Genomic DNA, 20,440 nt, shown 5'->3' with positions numbered 1-20,440 from the left:
GAAGCACTTTTAAATCCCTAATGCCATTCTCAGAAGAAAAATATAAATCATTTTCTTTGTATACTTTATGCAAATTTTCAAGTCTTTCTACTCTACGATTTAAGCATGCCAACCTCTGCAAATCAAAATATTACTAAAAGTCAATACCAACAAAATTTTATTTAATATACTGATTTTATGAAGAAAATTTCATTTTTAGAGCTCATCAAGTTCATGGTTACTGTTTTTCATAAAATTTATAATGTTACCCAGTATTTTTAAATGAAATTTCCATATTGAGCAAGAGGAGGTGTGAGGATAAGAACAAAAATAGATTTTTTCTTCATGCTTTGCATTTTGATTTAGTAAGAAGTTTTAAAAGACAGTTTGAGAAAAATAGAAGGCAAATATGTAAATTTCAAATAAGTTATATGATTGTGAAACATTTTCCTCGGAAAAAATCCTTTGTTTTTGACACTTACCATTGAATATAGATTCTAAAATTACAATCATAGTTCATTCTTCAAAAATATCTTTCTACATATGCAAAGTTAATTATATTCTAGGATGAACTCGATTAAGCCAAAGAGTTCAGTCAAAATAGTTCTCCATGATACTGAACACAGCCTTGGCTATTATACTTGGAGATCCTGTTATCATATAGAAAAATAGAAATGAAGAGTTAGAAGGGACCCAGTAAGTCACCCAATTCAGCCCATACCTGAAGTTTGAATCTCTCACCTACATCATACTCAATAAGGAGAAAATCAGCCCCTTTGAAGTATGCCAGAGGTAAAGAATTCACTATCTTCCTCGTTAGTTACTATGGTTATAAAGACGCTTAAACAAAAAAAAGTCTTTTAAATTGGGATCACCTTAATGAAGATGATAATATCAGAGAAACTTGGGAAGATTTGTATGAACTGATGCTGAATGCAATAGAAACATGAGAACATTTTGTACAGTAATCACAACACCACAAACACAAACTTTGAAAGACTTAAGAACTCTGATCAATACAATGACCAACAATTATTCCAGAGAACCCAAAATCTTAATTACCTCTGAAACAGAGGTGTGAATCAAGTCATATTTTCATATGACCACTGTGGGAATTTGTTTTGCTTGACCAAGAATAGTTTTTAAAAAGGTTTTCTTTTCTTTTTCAGATGAGAGATATAGGAAAAGGAGAAAATGGATTTTTATTAACTGAAAAATGAATTTAATTTTTAAAATTAAGCTTGTTGAAAGCTGAGATTATTTCACTCTTCACTTCTCTGGCACATAGTGTAGTGTCTGGCACATGGTAGCTAATTTAATAAATGCTTGTTGATTGGTTGTTCAGAAAAAAATGACTCTTTCAATCACTGTATACCTGGTTAGACTATTATAATAATTCATCACTGATCAACTAAGGTATATCTTCAACTTAAACTATTATTTAAAGTGACCCAAACATTAGGTCTCCTAATTTTTCTCCTTTTAATAGAAATATATAGTACTTCTATAGGCAATGAGGTACAGTGGACAGAAACTGGATTAGAATTCAGGAGACCTGGGTTCAAATTCTAGCTCTGCTGCTTACCACTGGTGTGGTTCCTAATCTGTACAGTACAAACTAGAAATGATCAAAGGTCTCACTATGATCCTATGATATTACATATTGTTGATGCACAAAAGCATGCTCCAGTTTGTGGACCTGAGGTTAGTCTTTAAACAATTAAATGGAAGACAAAAATATTAGTCCCATTTGCTTTTGAGTATATTTTTATCATAGTGGAGATTATGAGGATGAATTGGAAAAAATGAACATATCATAGATCCTATAATCTATCTATTTGACCATGATCTGGACATAGGAAAACAGAGTGATGTAATAGTATGTGCCTGATGGGATTTTTTTCCCACTAAATTAAAAAAAATGGTCATCTTTGTCTAGTTTTTTACTTCTGCTCACATAATTATATATTTACAGCAATACTAACTCTTATTTAATGATATAGCAGAAATGACAGTCAAGTAAAAATATCAGACTAAGTCATATTATAATTTCACTCAAGGATAGTAGAGTATACATGCCCAAGGATGACAGAATTGTTCATGTAAAAACCTTAGGGCCATCTAGTCAATCCCTTCATTTTACAAATGAAGAACTGAATGAAGTCCAGAGTTAATTTTAACCCATATCCCCCAGTTGCATAAACAATATTCTACCATAGTTTTGTGGAAGATTATTTTGAGTGGAGTACACATGGATAGGACTATTCAAAATCCTGAAATATGTCTTTGAGATACTCTTAATCATAATCTTAATTCTGTCCTTTTCCTACCTCCACCATTCCCTATACTTTTACAATCTCTCTTACATCCAAATTTTACTCAGTCCAAGCTATTAGATCCTTGATAAAGGGTTGATTAACCACTACAATTTTGACCAATAAGAGCTCAGAGTGTAAAAAAAAAGGAGATAAAAGGATTGTGGATAGAACACATAAATTGAAGTCAGCCTATTTACTAGCTTTGTGACCTAGCCTAAGTTAGTAAACCTTTGTGAGGCTTGTCATTTGGAAAATAAAAGGGTAGAACTAAATCAGAGGTTCTTGAACTCCTGACCCATTATCAGAATATTGCTTTTATAGACCTGAAATGAAATACATAGGATAATGAAAGAATGTAATTTATTGAAATCAAGCTATCAATTTTTTTAAAGTTCAAGGACTTCAAGTTAAGAACTGTTAGACTTCATGATTCCTAAGTTTCTGAACCAACTCTAAATCCTACAAATAAACCCCATTGGGGTTTTTTAAAGAGTTGAGGCAAAAAATCGGACCACTGACCCACTATCTTCAATTTACTACTTATAAGCTCAAGACATCAAGACTTATTCCCTTGGGTTACACACTCAATTCTTCCTTGATCAGTGTGTCACACTGCACAGTGATTTGTGCATATGTGTGAATGTCTAGGCACACACAGAAGTATATACTCTATGATTTATAATCACTCCAAACTTCTTGGTCCTGATAGAGAATCTGCTACCTTCATTTCCCCTCCCCTATGACAGAGTAAACAAAGATTTGGCATACCACTTCTTAAAAGTATTGGACATAGGTGTCAGAGTACTTACAGAATTAAAAACCTAGTTTTGAGAGAAAGAAATTACATATATCATTTACAAAAATCACCAGCACAACATTAATTCAGGGACCAAAGTTTGTGAACACTGTCTTTCTTAACTTGACTCTGAGGTATTCTGGCAACAAAAGACTTCCAGGTGCGGGCAGTTGCCTCATGTACCTGTAGCCCATCTTTAAGGTGAAAAGTTTTAACAAGTCAAACCTAAATATGACTGTGTAGAATAGTCTGAATCACAAAAGAGTGGATAACTTTCCTGAAATGATCAGCAGTATCATTTGGAATCTCTTTTAAAAAAAATCAAATCAGCATCTGCAAGCATGACCTGTTACTAAGATGCATAAGTAGAACAAAAGAGAAGATCAAAGTTCACTACTTATTAAGAGAATCCTATGAGATCTAAAGTCTAATCTATAAAGGCAGGATAGAACCATTGGGTAAAATTTTTGCAAAAAAAACTAACCACCCACAGAAACACGTATGAGCACACTCACACACAGCCCATGCACCTACACACACACACACACACACCTACTAAACTGTACTGTCAGCAGCCCTTATCAGGCCTTCACTCTTGGCCATCCATGCTTTTAATTATCCTGTGCTATTAATAAAACTGTATTGAGAGCAAGTAATGTCACCTGATTTAGATTTTTATTTCAAAATAAAGTGAAAATTAGACATAGCCTGAATTGTTGTTTGGACAATTAACCAGAAAAATAAAACAAGATAAAGCAAACCTTTTAAAAGGCTAATCTTTTAAGGTTATTTTAAGTGCATTTTTTTTATCAATACCATCCAATTTGGAAGCAAATTCTATTCTTTAAATAAAACCTTAGCCATGTTTGTAATAGGAGATTTAAGAGAACATTTTCTTTTCCTTTTATCCATTGTATTTCCTTGGCACCGTTTTATAAATACAATAAGACACTCCAGGGAAAATGTTTTGCTGGTGCAAAGCGACTTCTCTGCTTGTTAGAATCATTCAGTCTTTGGACTTCTGAATCACAATGCACTCCCAGCCTAGCAAATCTCAGCATGACACTTGCCATATCACATCTTACTGTCTTACCAGGATCTCTGCACTTTTACCTTCTCAAGAGTCACTAAATGCTTCAGGACTGATGGGCATAACACCAGTGACATCCCAGTTTATAGAATGTATTCCTATTAGGGAAACACTTAGTGCTACTATAAAAAGAATCCTAATTTATCTTCAAACTTGAGACCACTTGGGATGAATATTTTAGATTGAAAATCAAAACGTTTTTTAATGTTGTCTTGTGTAATTTTGTTCTAAAGTGGTTATGTAGTCTTAACAATTCTCAGTGGGCCTCCGTATTGGTTTAAAACAGTGAGCATACAGTTGATGTTAAACCCCACATTTGCATGGAGAAGCTGCCAACCAGTTTGTTCCTTCCAACATTCCTGGAATACGGCTGGCCAATAGGAGTGGGTAGAAACTATTCTCTAATCACTGCTGAAATCATTGATAGTGCTGTCTGTCCACACTATGACAGACAAAAGCTGAAATGTATTAAACATAGCAATCCATCATCCTGCAGATGGGAAGCAGGAGCCAGCAGAGTTCAGAGGGAGTGACTACCCGCTGCTTAACAATGGCTGAAGTACTGACAGTTCAGTACTCTTCATAACTACTTACAACCACCCTTCCTTCTAAGATGAATGAGTGTAATAAATGAGGGAGAAAACCTGCTGAGGACCTCAAATTTGAACACTGCTTATTTTCAAATGTAGTGTTTCCTAACCACCAGCGTCACCACGCACACCACCCCCCCAAAATTTTTTTTCAGTTGTTTAAAATGGACACAAGTTGTAAAAGGTCCGTGTTTAATTGCTTGACAAATAAAAGGCAGACTCAAGGAAAAGTATGTCCTTTAGGAAAATGGTAGGAAAATGTGTTTCCAGACTGGAAAGACAGTTCTGAACTAAAAAGCTAATACCAAATCTCACTCAGTAAAAACAGTACTTGCCTAATTAGGAATTAATTTATGTTGTCGAAAGGAACTTGGAATTTTGAATGCTGGGAGACTGACGAGGTATGTAATTTTTAAAATCACTACTGAATGGAAATGAACTATTATTTGCTAAAATTAAATTCATTTCGTAGGGTTGTTTCTCACAGGAACACATGAGTCAGAATATAGCCAAAGGAAAAACTGCAACTGCTAACACCACATTAACAAAGTATAAAAGAGAAAGACAGTTTTCTTAGGATTTCAGCCTTGTCATTTCCAATTTTCTGCTCCTTGGACATGCTTGTATTCAAATTCTGGAACATCTATTCAGCATATCAATCCTAATTAGACAATCTGGGTCTGGAAAGGATGAGAGCTGGGTCATTTGCATAATTTAATCATAAATACTCAGTGATACATATTTCCAAATGCATTTGTACAATTATCTTTTCATCCTTGGGGCAATGGTATTAATATGATTAGGCAATATTTCTGGAAAAAACAGACAAGTATGCACTCTTTTTAACTGCAGCTTAGGGCGATATGAAAAATTAATTAATTTCTGAAGAAAATCAATTTCTGTACGTGACCACATTAGACATTGCTAAACCAAGACACAGAATCCTCTTTCAATCAGGACATTTCATCAGGCCCGTCTAAACTCGGATTGTTATGTGAACATTTCAATAAAAAATTGTGGAATATTCAAGAAGCCCCTTAAAATTGGGATGGTGCTATTTCCTGGGAGCTTCCTTACATCATTTTTTAAGTGTGAGCCATTAGGTTTTATTTTAAAGCAGTGTTGTTTGACCAGTCAATCAGAAACCTTAGCATTTGGTGTGAACTCATCTTGTGTGATCTTTTATTAATGTACATTAACCAATTTCAAGGACAACAGGATAAGGTTACTGCTGAAATCCTTACTAAAGAAATGGAATTGAATTAATCTAAAATAATTTCAATTCACATTGGACTGTTTGTTTGTTATTATGAATTTGCAGAAAAAATATTTTTCAAAAGAACTACTCTCATTAGAAAAATGTTGTGACATCCATAGTACACAGCTAAGAACCCAGATGGCTAATCTTATTTTTTAAAAAGAATACTACTTTGTATGTTAATTGGTGCAAAAAGAAGAAGTCACATTTGTGGTTTTAAATGTACCATCCTTTTTCTTCTCAATCAACAGAAAAAGTAGAAATTACTGCATGCAAATGTTCAATATTCATTTAATTTGCATAAAGGTGCTTGAACAAATTTTTGATTCTAACAAGCTCATTTTTCATGCGTTTTGTCTTTCATCCTAATCTAGCATCTGTCATTCCTTTTTGAAGTTATTATCGGCCCAATTCCCTCTTGGACATGGTTGCTGGGTGACCGGTATCTTAGCACCCACTTTGACAGGAACAGATGTGAATCTGATCAAGAGATTTCCCAGGAGTACCTGAAATCACAAACAACTTTTGTGAAAAACAAACAGCATCCCTGTCATGGGCCCTCACTTAACCCCCTCCCAAAAAGAAAAGGGGGGAAAAAGTTAGTGCATAATGACTCTAGGTCAATTAGAAAATCTACTATGCTATATATATACATATATATATATATTTTTTTGTAAACTCAAAATGGAAAACTGAACTAAAGTACTTGAAAATGATTGAGGTTGGTGATTTTACATCCTAAAAAAAGTGGGACTTTATTCTAACTTCACAGAAAAATCTCTTAAAACTATTTTTATTTCATACTTCATATCTACTTCAGTGCTTGCAAAGTATTTTTCATATTTTTCTGAAAAAAGAGCATTATTGCAAACATATTTTAAAAATAAACTAGTAATAAAGATTGTTTTGACTGCAGAGTTTGATACTGATACTTAAGAATTACTTTTATAGGAGAAATTAGAATGCCATACGTTCATCTCTCCTTCCATTTATTTTTGTTCATATTTCTTTACTAGAATGTAAAAAGGTAAGTTGAATCTTATCCTTTCACCTATTTTTTATAAGTTCACATACTTATACTATCAATCATCATAGGTTCATGGATATAAAGCTAGAAATGACATTAAAAACCAGCTAGGTCAATTTTCTCATTTTACAGATTAGAACACTGAGAGCCACAGTAGTGAGATGACTTGTCCAAGATAATATAGATAGGCAGACTGAGGATTAAAATTCAGGTCCTCTATCACTAAATCAACCCTTTTTCCACTGAACCACTGGACTATATGAAAGAAATAAAGCTGTAGTTATCCCTTGAGATAAAAAGAAACCACTAACCGTACTGAATATATAAATCATCAACTTTAGGCAGTGAAGTCATCTCCCCTTCCTCCATTCATAATTAAAGAAGAAGGACCTGTCATATGGCTATGCTCAAAAATCTTACTACAGACAGTAAAATGCAAACAGATAACCCAGCAAATATCCAGTTATTTAAGTCAAACAGGTATTTAGAAATAATTGATAGATAATTGATCACACATTTCAATCTTAGTCAAGGTAGTTGGAAGTTATGTGGACACACCAACAAAGTCTATTTATAACTAAAATAAATTTTGGCTACAGAGAAAATGAGAAAAAAACAAAACTATTTTTAAAAATTCATGCTTATGACTTATGAAGCTCCTAGGGAACACAGCATAACTTTCTAGTTCCTTCACATAAAATTATAAATGTTCTTTATAAGCCTAGAAGTTATTTCTTCCAAGGAAAATATTCTAATAATCCTCTTTAATCTGTTCTTGTGAGGAAATAAGAGACAATGATTAATTCAGTCTAGTGTTGGAGAAGTTAAACAATAGAGAAGTGAATGGTCCTTCAAATTTTGAATTTGTTTTAATTAAGAAAGGAACCGTTCTTTACTTTCAGCCCCAAAAAATCTACTTACAGAACTTTCTATGTGCTATTAGTAATATGCCTGTGGATTTAAGAAAAGAAAGGATTGAACCCCATCCTCTCTCCTAAAGGTCCTCCATTTAAGAGCTGTCAAAAATGAAGGGCTTTTGCTTCCCTGCCCCTTTACCTGAGGGCATAATCAACTTCCCATGTACCAAAAACTTCTGAACATAGTGGCCTTCTAATAAAAGCCTTAGGAAAAAAAAAACACACTAACACAGGTCTAAAGTCTTCCTTATTTGATTATAAAATATTTACCATGGCTTTTCCAACACAGAACTAGTTTACTATGTGGATTTAGATAAGATTGAAAAAAAATGTGATCAATCCAATCTCATGACTACACATAAGTAGTCATGAGTACTACACATAAGTAGCAGAACCTACTGAATTTCTGATATCCCACTATTTGGTTCCATGATAGAAACTATATCTGTTCAGATTCATTAGGCTAGTGACTAGCCTAAATAAAAAGAACTACTTAAGATGAGATAGTGGTTTCCATTTCAGATAAGGAGAATCTTATGTAGTTTTAAATGAAAGACACAAATATGAATTAATTATTCCCATACTCAATTAAGTGCACTAAATTTTTCTTTCCCCTAAAACTAATTGTGTCTTTGGATTTCAGTAACATTTAAAAAAAAACAACCTCTCAATGTCATGCTACAAAAAGAAAATCAACATCACTACAAAATAAAAAGGGTAATGGTAACTGAACTGAAGAAGGTTATTCATGAATAATATAAAAAACAATTTCCTAAATCTATCCACTTACTAAATTTAGTAGCCAAACAGGTGTTAAGGGGAAGAAAAATCAAATTTGACCCATAAGTCTCCAATATTAAGGTTTGAATTGGGATCAGTTCATTCCTTTCCCATGGGGTAACTTGTATAAATGTAATTCTATGGTTTCATAAAAGCAGGTCAAGTTTCTATCCCTGGGGGTCTGGGCAATTTGAAGCATGGAAGCACTCTTCCTGGTTACAAGTTCAAATCTGCATGCATCTCTGATGGAGTGAAAAAAATTAACTGAACAGAAGATGCATATTCATCTTTGATTATAATATGCACTTGTCAGAGAATTCTTAAACACTGAAGAATAAAAGCATCGGAGCTCACAAAATAAAAAAATTAAATTAAATCATTCTTCATCTATCTTTCTTTTCCTTGTAAAATAAAGGCATCTCCTTATAGCATTATACATCTTTAGTTTCCCTTCAGTGTATACAAAATTAGTGGTGACCTAATCTGTAGATGCCATTAATCTTTTAATGTTCATTGTTTTCATTTTTAAAATTCCACGTAATGTTGGGTGATATATTTTCCCCCCATAGGCAGTCACTATGTTATGAGAGTCTTTCTACCTGTAATCAATAAATGCCTGAACTTTCACCAAAGATGCAAATACTTGAGGAATGCTTTAGAAAGATTAAGAAAGTTACTGATTTCAATTTAAGTCATCCACTATCAGTGTTTTCAAAGACAATTACAAGCCACTGCATAAAGTGGTAATCACCTTACCTTTACCTGTAGATTTAACCCCTTACCTCCATCCCTTACTCATCTCATTGATGGCAAAGTTTCAACAGAGTGGTTATCTATAAGACTATGGAATTGTTTTCCTATCATCTTTATATAACTATTTAAAAAGCCATTCTTTTTTATGAAGCACAGGAAATCCTGAAAATAATTATTATGAATATAAAAAAGAAATGGGGGTGAGGGTGGGAAATGGCATTATCATTATCAATAGTGAATCCCATCTGATTATACTCTAGGGCTATGTAATATATGTATAGAGTACAAAATTATTTTCAATTATAATGTAATTTTGCATTGAAAATTAAAGACACATTTTGGTGATTATAAAAGCAAGAGTCTAATGAAAAGTAAGCTGACTTATCAGCTATTCATTTTTATTGTATATGAAACAAGTTTGAAAAATCAGTTTAAGTTAAATTACCTCCCTCTTTATCTAAACTTAATCTAACAGTATCAAGAAAGGACAGAGAAGTGAATTAAATGAAAATACATTTTATTGACAATTAAAAGAGTTCATCTTTTAACTTTCTTCTATTTTTATAGAGTACAGCATGGAAAAACTTTAGAAGAAAAAGGAAGCTAACTGGATAGGCAGCTTATCAGCCTACAGTGCCTATTGATTGAATAAGATGTCAAATAGGTATTATGGATTTTTCAGCACTGCTGTGATGTATTTTGAGTTTCGAAATTCTAAAAGGTAAGATTGCCAATTGTGATTCTAATAACAGAATATATATGAACAGCTCATTTGTAAAATGTATCTTCACATAAAAGTATCTTGCTAAAATCAGTTTAACTCTGTTATCCTTTACATGGCATGTGTAAGGTTGTATATTACAAGTGAAAGGAGTTAAATTTCACACTTCAATACTGCTCAATACAGGCACAAACAAATATACCATGAAATTTATAAACAGCTTAAATTAGCCAAAGTACATATAACGCATATGTCTATGTATGAATGTGTCCACATTCATCTAGTTAGAGAGATCTGCAAATTATTTACTGTACCAGATGTATATGTATATGGTTCACAAAGCTATCTGTCATATTGCATAGAAAACAGAACTTGGCATAAAGAAGATCTGGGTGTATTTCTTACCCTGCCACATACTAAATGTCAAGCAAGTGACCTAATCCCTTAGTGTACAAAAATACTAAGTTTCTAAGTTGCTGATGACTTGTCAGTCTACATTGGTGAAAGGAGTTTCCATACTATGAGTTATGATTGAGAAATCACTTTTCCAGAACCCTCCAGCCCCATTGCACTGAATGTGGCATAGAAATATTAATGCTTCAAGAGACAAAGTTGTTTCTTGTATCCTGGGCTATGGGTTAATATTTAGCCAGAAGGCTGGAACTTGAAGGAGTTAAAATGAGAGCACAAGGACTTCTTTCTATGACTTTTAGAGTCTTCTAAGAAGGAAAAAGCATGTGACATAATTTTCATCCTAAATCAATTATTAACATTACTTCTGCAACTAATAATAATAATAATAATTGGATTACAAGATATATTTTTCATCTTGCTGGTCCTGAATGTCTTGTCAGTTCAGTATAATTTAAGCAGGAACACAAAGGGTGATGTCAGGGCTAAGAATTTAAATAGTAACATTTGACCATTTATAGATTAACATGGTCACAGTATCACTGAAGTACTGATGATCTTTTTACACTTTGTGAGGTCCATACATCTCCTAGAATAAGATATATGAATGGCTGGGCATAAGAATAACATTCTAATAATATTTGGTTTTCTATTGCCTGTATTTTTAAGGCACTAAACAATAACTGCTCATCTTTAGCAACAAGTCCTATTGCCAAGAATTAATCTAGAAAACAGGTTTAAATTACAAGCAAAAGAAAAGAATAATATGCACAGTATTTAGACTTTTGATGATAAGTACAGGACGGCATTTTTATATCTGAGATGATTTACTTTCTATAAACATCATCATGTAACCAAAGTTTCATATATGTCTATGAAAGATGCTAACCTATTATAAATTAAATAAATGGGAGTTGTAGATAGGAAGTGAGCACTAAATAAAATTTATTAAGCAATATTTCAAAGTTTTCTATGTTATATTTCACCTTTATTTGAAAGTTGACTATATTCTAGAAATTTGGGGGGAAACATTCATTACATTTGTTTATTCACTTAAGACCTGACTTTATGATACAACTGTTCATGGTATATATTTTCAGTATATTTTAAGCAAATATGACTTTATCCACTTTCTTTCCTAGTTTATGCTATTTTATTCCTGAAAGGAAAAAAACTCTGCCTTACAGGTGGAGCAGCCAAATTATTAGTGTTTGACAGTACATAAAATCAAGATTAAGATCCATTGGCTATCATGTTATATGATGTCTTTTCATTCCTCTCACTAAAATCTATTTTATGTAATGAACTAAATATAAACTATTCTTTCCAAGAAAAAGTAGAAATTAAACACTACTATATAAACACAAATCATGGAATATAAAGCATATTCTAAAATTTGTCATTTGTACATAAACATATCAATGTTCCTAGACATGTCTGAAATATATCATATCTAATCATTGTAAGATTTTTGTAACTGTTCTAACATATACAGTAGGTGATGTTTATTCTATTCTATGCTGTTCTATTACATCATTTTTTAACTTTGTGCAAAGAAATGTGTGTTTTAGTCATTAATATCTTCTGCTTATCCTTTCTGGGCAATTTTTTATCATATTTTAACAGTTACAGTTGCAATAGATGTCTTCTTTTGGCATGCCTCTCCAAACTTTTTTCCTTTGTTTTTGTTTTTTTTTAATAGCAAGTAATCAGATGCTTTTGGCCACTTCATAGGCAAACATGCTAAGGAATGGTGAGCAAACTATCTGCATATTGTGTAGGACTCAGCTTAATCAGTTGTCTTTCAAAAACTTTTCTTCTATTCAAATACATTTAAACATGCAGAGGAAACCTAGCTTGACAGCATAGTTCAACTCCAAGCCAATTTGGATCAGAAAAGAAAACTGCCACACAGTTGGCAGAATTCAGCAATTTGGCTAATTTAGAGAACAATTTAGAAAGGTCTAAAGATGAATAAAAATTTGTGATTGAAACACCCTCTTATCTTCACATTGAGTAAACTCCTGGTTAGAGTGTAGTGGCATACCAGGAAATTATCAGTGCACCTGCTCTAAAATCCTCGATTGGAGATCAATGAATGATTTTAGTCACTCTCTACACACGTTGTGTTACATATTTTTCAAACGAAACATTTTTCTACCACTAGCTTCAGTCAATTTTATTTATGTATCAGAGGTCCATGTTGTGCTCCAGATATAATTAAAAATAGGTTCCAGAGCATCACTTAGAAAAAAGTTTGGTCAGGTTTCCAGCTTTTTGAATGACAAAAATTGAACTTTTTCTAATTATGGGCACATTTACTTAGGCTGTTCATCATTTAACAATGCAAGACAGTAATATTTTCAAACTTCTCCAATTCTGTCTAAGAATAACCACAGTTAACCATGAAAATGAAGAATAAGCAATTTTATGTTCTTGGCTAATTTTCTTTGAAAAATGAACTTGCAAGTAAGAGAATGCCACACTTTATCTTATGCTCTTAATATAAAAACAAACAATTATTGTATACTCATGTGGGAAACACTGTGAATTAAAAAAATTAAAATGTTTATAATATATTGTTAATTGGTAACGTTTTTATTTAAAATTATCCATAATTCTAAATTGAGGAGAGCAATGTATTTCACCAGTGAAATGGAGCACAAGAAGTTTACTGCTCACACTGGAAACTTTCTGTATCAAACACCTCTATCAAGACAAGATAATGAATATCTTTTATTTACAAAATCTGTGTTGAAAAGCTCAGATGTTTGAGTTCTTCAGTATGAGTACAGTATGATATTTCTTCGTTGATTCAAGGTATTTTTTTATTATTTTTTATAAAATTCAAACCATTATACAAAGTTTTAGATTTCTCTTCTTGTTGCCAACAATAGTTTTTAAAAATAAAAGTAAAAAATGTTTAAATTCCTATATCACCTACATTCTAAAAAATAAGCAAATATGAGTTCATTATCTGCTTTGACTTGTATCTCTAAAATATTTATATAAAAGCATTTAGGCATGTAGAATGGGTGCTCTATTTTCAAATTAACTGAGCAGTCCTCTCTATATATGCTATCTCCATTCTGAGAATAAGAATATGTAAAGGTCATTCAATATTTAAAACAAATGCTATTTTAAAATATAAAACTATATGGGTTTTTTTAATTGCAGATTTCAAATTACCAAATAGTTAACACAGTTTTACTCTCTCTGATACTTTAAAGGGTAAATAGCTGTGGTTAATAGAACAATAAAAAACTGCTTCAAATCTGATCATTCAACAGTCTAAGTTTTAGCATCTTTAAACCTAAGTTCTAAACTACTACATATAAAAATATGATCTAGACTTGTGTGAATCTATCTAAAAGATGCATGAAATCCAAATGTTCAAATGGTAATTACAAAGAAGTCAAATCACAACCTGCTAGGTTCTCATTTCTTATAGTACTTTATGGTAGTTGTACTCTGTTTTGCTATCAAATGGCAATTTTAATTATTAATTTACTTGACTAACAAAAGCAATTGAATGGGATAGTTTAGCAAAATAAGTGGGAAAGAAAAATAATGTTAAAGAATAATCAAATGATCACAAATAATTGCTAAAATAATGACATCAAGCCCATTAGTCTAATTTATATATATAACATGTATTCCAAAAACAAAGCATTAAATTTAAAAAAATAAAGCAAAATACGTTATTCTAGTAATTTGCTTATAGTGATTTGCCAAAAAGAAGAGTAAATTATACCCCAAACCAGCCAAAGGTATAATCAATATAAGATGACACGATTAAAGAGGTAGTTGGCTAATAGGTGCTCTCTAACTTCTGAACAAGTTTCACTTAATATAAGACATTAGACATAAAATACCTAAATATAGCATTTGACTCCTATCAGCAAGTTCCTCCCTCCTTAAACACACACACACACACACACACACACACACACACACACACACACAAACAACACACCCTATTCTAAAAGGTAGTATATTTCCGAGTTAGTTCTTAGTAACATTTGTAACTGCAGAATGTAAAATATTGTTATGGGTAATCAAATGTCATGCTTCAGAGCATTAGCTAATAATCTGTGTAGGTCAGAAAGTAAACCTTCGCCACAACCATGTACAACACTATTACAGGAATAGCTAAGAACATTATGTGGGGTAACACCTCCCATTGAACATTAAGGATGGATTATATTGCAGTAGTCAGACTACTGAGTTAGTTGGATAAATGATTTTATTGAGCAAAGTAAAACCTAGATTAGAATGTTCTTTTTTTTGTAGCCACTTTAAAGTGGAATAGTCATAGTTGGTTGAGACCTGCCAATAGCAATATCAGTAGCAACAACCAAGTATATTAACATCAATCAGGGTCCTGAATCAAGATTAATGGTAAGTAGTTTTGCATGGTCCTAAACTTGGATTTTCTCCCATAATTTACTCAACAAATCTTCCAAAGGCATAATGTATTAAAAGCTAATAAAATGAAATACTACACTTAACTTCCGTTATCAGTTTATTGCAATATTTATCAACCTTGGCCCTTTTTCTTTTAGTGAAATTCAAGAAAAAGCTACTTTCTACTCCAACTAACTTACCTGTGTGTAAACACATTATGGAGTTAAGGACTGGTTTTATTTTAAAGTTTCTATAAAGAGACACAAGTCTGTGACATAGAAAGCTAATCAAAGAATAAATCCTAAATAAATGCCTGCTGTCTCAGCGGGCCACTTAATTAAAGAATGCCAAAAGGTAGTGATTCTCTAAAAAGAGGGAAGCTGAGAGGTAAAGCACATTTTCCCAGTATCTCACTTTTTTTCCTAAAACAAATAAATTCATAATACAATTTACAAAGAAAAGTTTCCTTAAAGGAATAGTGTATTGGGGAATCTTTCACTCTCTCCTTCATTCACTGAATCCACTCATAAGACAAAATGATGAAGAGCTATAGTGACATTTCATCTATAGATATAGCATCATAGATATGTATCATCTACAGATTTTTAAAAGTGAAAGCCTTGAATGGAAGTGCACACAAATTCAATCTACTCAATGAAGTGAAATCTTTTAGACCAACTTTAATAAGTCCTGTGTTCTAAATATCCTGAATCATAATCTGTTGTTAGGGAAAATGAATTTAAAAAAACAAAACTCAATGTGACCAAGACCCAGGGAAATCAGAATTTCATCTGAAAGGGAATAAAGGTTTTTCTATACAAAAAGAATACATGTAAAACTCATTCCTAAGTCAGATCTACAAATAAGTGACTTACTGATGGCTTACTTTGTTTTTAATGGTTACAAGTTCATTAACTAACCTCCCTTGCAATAGCCAAGTTCATGCACCTATGTTTAGTTTAATAAATAATTGGAGGAAACTGATCAAGGTTTGCCTTTGTCCTTTGACAACTTCTAAATGTATTATCCTGCATTTTCTATACCCTCTGCTCTCCACCCCTCTTGTGTTGAGATCTTTATGTAAGCTCTGGTTAACCCACAGGTGATTTCTTTTTGATGGCCTCCTTTTCATCTTTTTTTTTTTAATGGTAATAACAAACTGAGCATTTACTTGCCTATTAAGAAGCACCATACTGGTAGTCAAACCAACAAAACCAATCGTATTCTATTCAAACTTTCTTATTAACTTGTGGAATGACTTTGGATAAGTTAATTAATATATTAATTCCTCAGTTTCCCCACATGAACAGTAAAATATATTTCAGGGTAAAGCAATAATAACTACATTTGCTTTTATAAAAGACTAAGAATACAGATTGGAAATATATATATTATTTCATTTAATGCAGAATCTTTTTTAATCTGTTGTTTCTTCCTTTAAGTTTTTATTTTCCCTTTTTAGTAAACATAGAGAACAAGGAGCTAGAGAATTAAAATCTAGGTGAATGAAAAAAGTAGTATTCTACTGTAAAGGTGCCAAACCACATTTTTTGGGAGGAAAGAGTTGTTTTAGTTTTAAACTTAAGACAAGAAATTGTGCTTACTACTTTCAGAAGAAACACACTGTCATACTGATTTTAAATAATACACTATTGCAGTTCTGATAGCATATTGTGGCTAAATAAAATGCATTGCAAGTCCCAGACCTAGACCTCTAAGCTCTATTAACCCTGGTTGAATCAGGAAATTCTCAATTACACATAGCAAAATATTTTACGAACAAATGGAGACAGAACTTAAATGATTCAGGCATTAATATGAACAAATTTTAGATAAAAGATAAAAAATTCAAAGAGGAAACCAGTACTTCTTAAAACTGAATATAAACTGAAAACCTTGCTGGAACATCACGTTTAATTGTAAACTAAAGTATTAATTAATACCAGGTGACAACAGTATAAGCACAATGATGATAAGAAATTTTTGAAATGTTAAGTAGTATTAAAGATGCTCTCTAATGGATTGAATTTGTCTTTTGATTCTGGGGCATCTAACCTTTAAAGCACACTAAATCATTATGTTGATCAACTTAACTATCCTTAACCTCTGAAGAAACTCTCAGAATATTTTGACCTAGGTTGTTGTTTTTTTTTCTTTCAAGAAGGTATGACAGTATGACAAAGACTTCAATTCCAAACTCTTACAAAATTGAAGGAAACTAGAAAAATATTTAAGTGAGCAGTTAAATGGCATGTTTATTATTTTATATTATACTGAAAGTGTTTTAACTAATATTTAATATGAAATGACCTTTGATTTGATATCAGTTTGTGCTATGTGTAATACACAAAAAGAACTTAGACTTACTGTTTGTTTACTGAATAGAATTATACTGAACTTTTGACAAAAAGATTTACTTTAAGAGAAAATATACCTACAGAGAATTACAACATGAATAATCTATATTTAAAATTCCTTCAAATAAAAATTGTCATTCTTGACCACTTAAAAGTTTTCTACTCAGACCAGTAGACACCAAAATGACATCTGTAGGTTCTTGGTAAATGTTTCTCTACTGGCCTTTCATTATTAAATGTTATCCCAGTAAAGGCCTTTCCCTACCCCCTCACCCCTACTTCAATCTTTTACTGCCACCTGTTCTTCACACTCACACAGATAAGTTAATAAAACTAAATTGAACAAGGGATGTCTTATGAAAACATGAAAGTAACAGTAGAGTGGGTGGGACAGAGCAGGAGATGGCAAATCTTTGCTCCTACATGTTTCTACAGAAACTTTTTTTTTTAATTTAGCGGCTTATTCCGAATCTGTATGTTAAAATTCCCAAATAACTAGAGAAAAGAGACTATCTGCCCCCTCGAACAGCACAGGAACATTTCCTAGGTGGCACCCAGCCTCCACAGGGTTCCTGTCTTTTGATTACCACTCTCAAGCTAGCCAGCCAGCTAAGGTGCAAGTCTGACAGCCTGTTTGAATCTGGTTCTTAACTCTTTCCGATAAGGGAGATCTCTCTTTCTAATCTCCTAAAGTAACTCTTACCTTCACCCCGCATCCCGTCCCATTGTCCTAATCATCTACTGGGGAGATAGAGCACTCTCTATTCTTGTCTTCACGCTTATTTTCACAGGAAAATTATGCATGTAATTCCCTCCTTCTCTTCCAACCTTCCTGTCTCTTTCCGAAACTCTAACTTGCACATTACACGCTTCCCACTTTGTTCTAAGTTTTGACTTTTGCTCCATTGCTCCTATGGGGCAAAAGATGAGCAAGAGTGGTAGTGAGGGGGTGAAGGAGGGTGGGGGTTGTGAATGTGCATGCGTGTGTGTGCGTGTGTGGTGGCAAAGGGCTTGAGGAACAATCCGAACACTACAATCTCTCAGATCCCTAAAAACTGCCCCTCTCCCGCCCCCTCCCGGTACAATCCTGCCCCTTGGAGCACGCAGGCATTGTACTGTGAAAACAGCTCTGGAACTGGATCCGTGGCTAATACATCCCAAGGCAGTCCTTGGTTCCCAGATAAATATTGGGAACGCGACAGCGCCTTCGAGCTTCTCAGTTGGCTTTCCAGTCCAATTCCCGCACCTGCTTATCCACTGAGCCACGCATCTCAGAAAGAACAGAGACAGACCTGGTGTCTTTCTCCTCTCCCTAACTCAGCTTAGCCTCTGTGTCTCACCCAGCCCAACTTCTCCCCACCGGAAGGGAACCTATCTGCCAATTCTCATTTGCCCCAAGCCAACAGCCTCACTTTCCTTCCACTTTCCTTCATTTCTTACCATCACTTGTACACACACACACACACACACACACACACACACACACACACACGTTCCATAATATGGGTCTTCTCTCTTCCCTCCACGTGACGTGCTGTAGCTGAATTCACCCTAGAGAAATGGGATACTGGTAGGCAGTTCAATTACTGGGCCAATTCTCAGACGCCAAGTCAGTTTACCCCTACTCTTTGAAGTGCTATCCCAGGACGATGTTTCCTTAGTTTCCCCAGTGCGAGGGAGTCTTGCTTCTTCCTTTGCGTCTTCACCTCTTCCTCTATAGCCCATCTCTCACCCTCCAGCCCAAGTGCCTGACCATGAAATCTGCCTCCTCCAGTTAGATTTCGCATCCCCCTATCCTGTTCCTTCCCAAACCTCCCCCAACCTCATCTTAATCATCCTCTGGAAACACGCTCCATAATAAACACAAATCACACATCCGTAAGATTAGCACTTAGGAGTGCCTGGCTTTGGAGAGCCCTAGCATCGCACGCCTCACCCCTCGCTGTGGGAGAGCAGAGGTGGGACAAGGTAGATGTCCCCAGGTTTTTAACAAACTGGGAGGAAGGAGGGCTGCGTTTCACTGCAAAATTCAATGTTTTTTCATGATCCTTTATGCACCCACCCCACGCCCCTTATTCTCAATTCGTCCTTTTCTCCCAAGTCCCTCCACAATCAAAGCACTCGGTCCCCCAGCCCAGTGTTTAACATTTTCTGGTGAGTAGGGCATGAGACTGGCAAAAGAGGAGAGAAGGAAAAGGCGGAAAGTAAGTAGAGGATAGAGTGGGTTATCCAACTTCTCAAGAGAGACGGGAAGAGGTTCACTTCAGGGAGATTTGTCAAGAATAACCCTGAAAGGAAAGGAAGGTTCCTTGATTGCCAAGGTTCTGTGGGGCTAGTGAGGCTGCACCGGACTGAATAGCAAGGAGAGGGAGAAAGAGGGGCGGAGGTAGGTGGAGAGGAGGGAGTTGGATATTAGAGGCTTCCCCCCCACACACCCCCTTTACCTTGCGTTGGTGCAGTCATTGTAGAGAGTCTCGAAATCCTTTCTGGAGATGAGTTTGCAGCGGTTCACCCCGGGCTGGATAGCCCCTAGTCCCCTCAGGATGCGAACCTGTTCCACATTGCACACCACCGGAGTGATCTCCAACCGCTTCAGTTTGGTATAGACAGTGTGCAAGCCCCCAACCAAGTGCTTTAGGAACAGGTCAAAAGCCTGGGGCAGGCAGATAAGCTCGCAGCCCTCCACAGTGAAGGAAGCCACTTTGGCCCCCCTCAGATCCACCATTTTGCACTCATTATTCTGGGGGGTATTCTCCACTGGGGAAGGGGTCGAGTACACTGGTTTCCCCGGGAGGTTGCCGCAGCTGCTGCTGCTGCTGCTGCTGCTACTGCTGCTGCTGCTGCTGCTACTGCTACTGCTGCTACTGCTGCTGCTGCTGCTGCCGCAGCTGGCGGTGCTCACGTTGAGGCTGGGGTTGGAGGTGCCGCCGCCGCCGCTGCCAGTGTTGCTGCTGCTGCTGCTGCTGCTGTTGCTGCTGCTGCTGTTGGCGGTGACCAGGCCGGGGTTGCAGTTGCCGCTGCCGCCCCCTCCGTTAC

At 34.6% G+C, this 20,440-nt stretch overlaps 1 protein-coding gene across 1 annotated transcript in view; it reads right to left on the bottom strand.

The window, feature by feature from the left end:
• The window catches only part of DACH1 (dachshund family transcription factor 1), a gene marked incomplete at its 5' end in the record, with an annotated part of 484,059 nt that extends 463,621 nt beyond the window's left edge, over positions 1-20,438 (bottom strand). Inside the window, one exon of the mRNA XM_044669366.1 lies at positions 19,849-20,438. Within this exon, the coding sequence (XP_044525301.1) occupies positions 19,849-20,438 (590 nt within the window). The remainder of the gene's footprint in view (positions 1-19,848) is intronic.
• Positions 20,439-20,440: the final 2 nt, after the last annotated feature.

Source organism: Gracilinanus agilis, chromosome 3 (assembly GCF_016433145.1).
Source record: "Gracilinanus agilis isolate LMUSP501 chromosome 3, AgileGrace, whole genome shotgun sequence".
Lineage (NCBI taxonomy): Eukaryota > Metazoa > Chordata > Mammalia > Didelphimorphia > Didelphidae > Gracilinanus > Gracilinanus agilis.
This window is presented reverse-complemented; position numbering and strand designations above follow the sequence as displayed.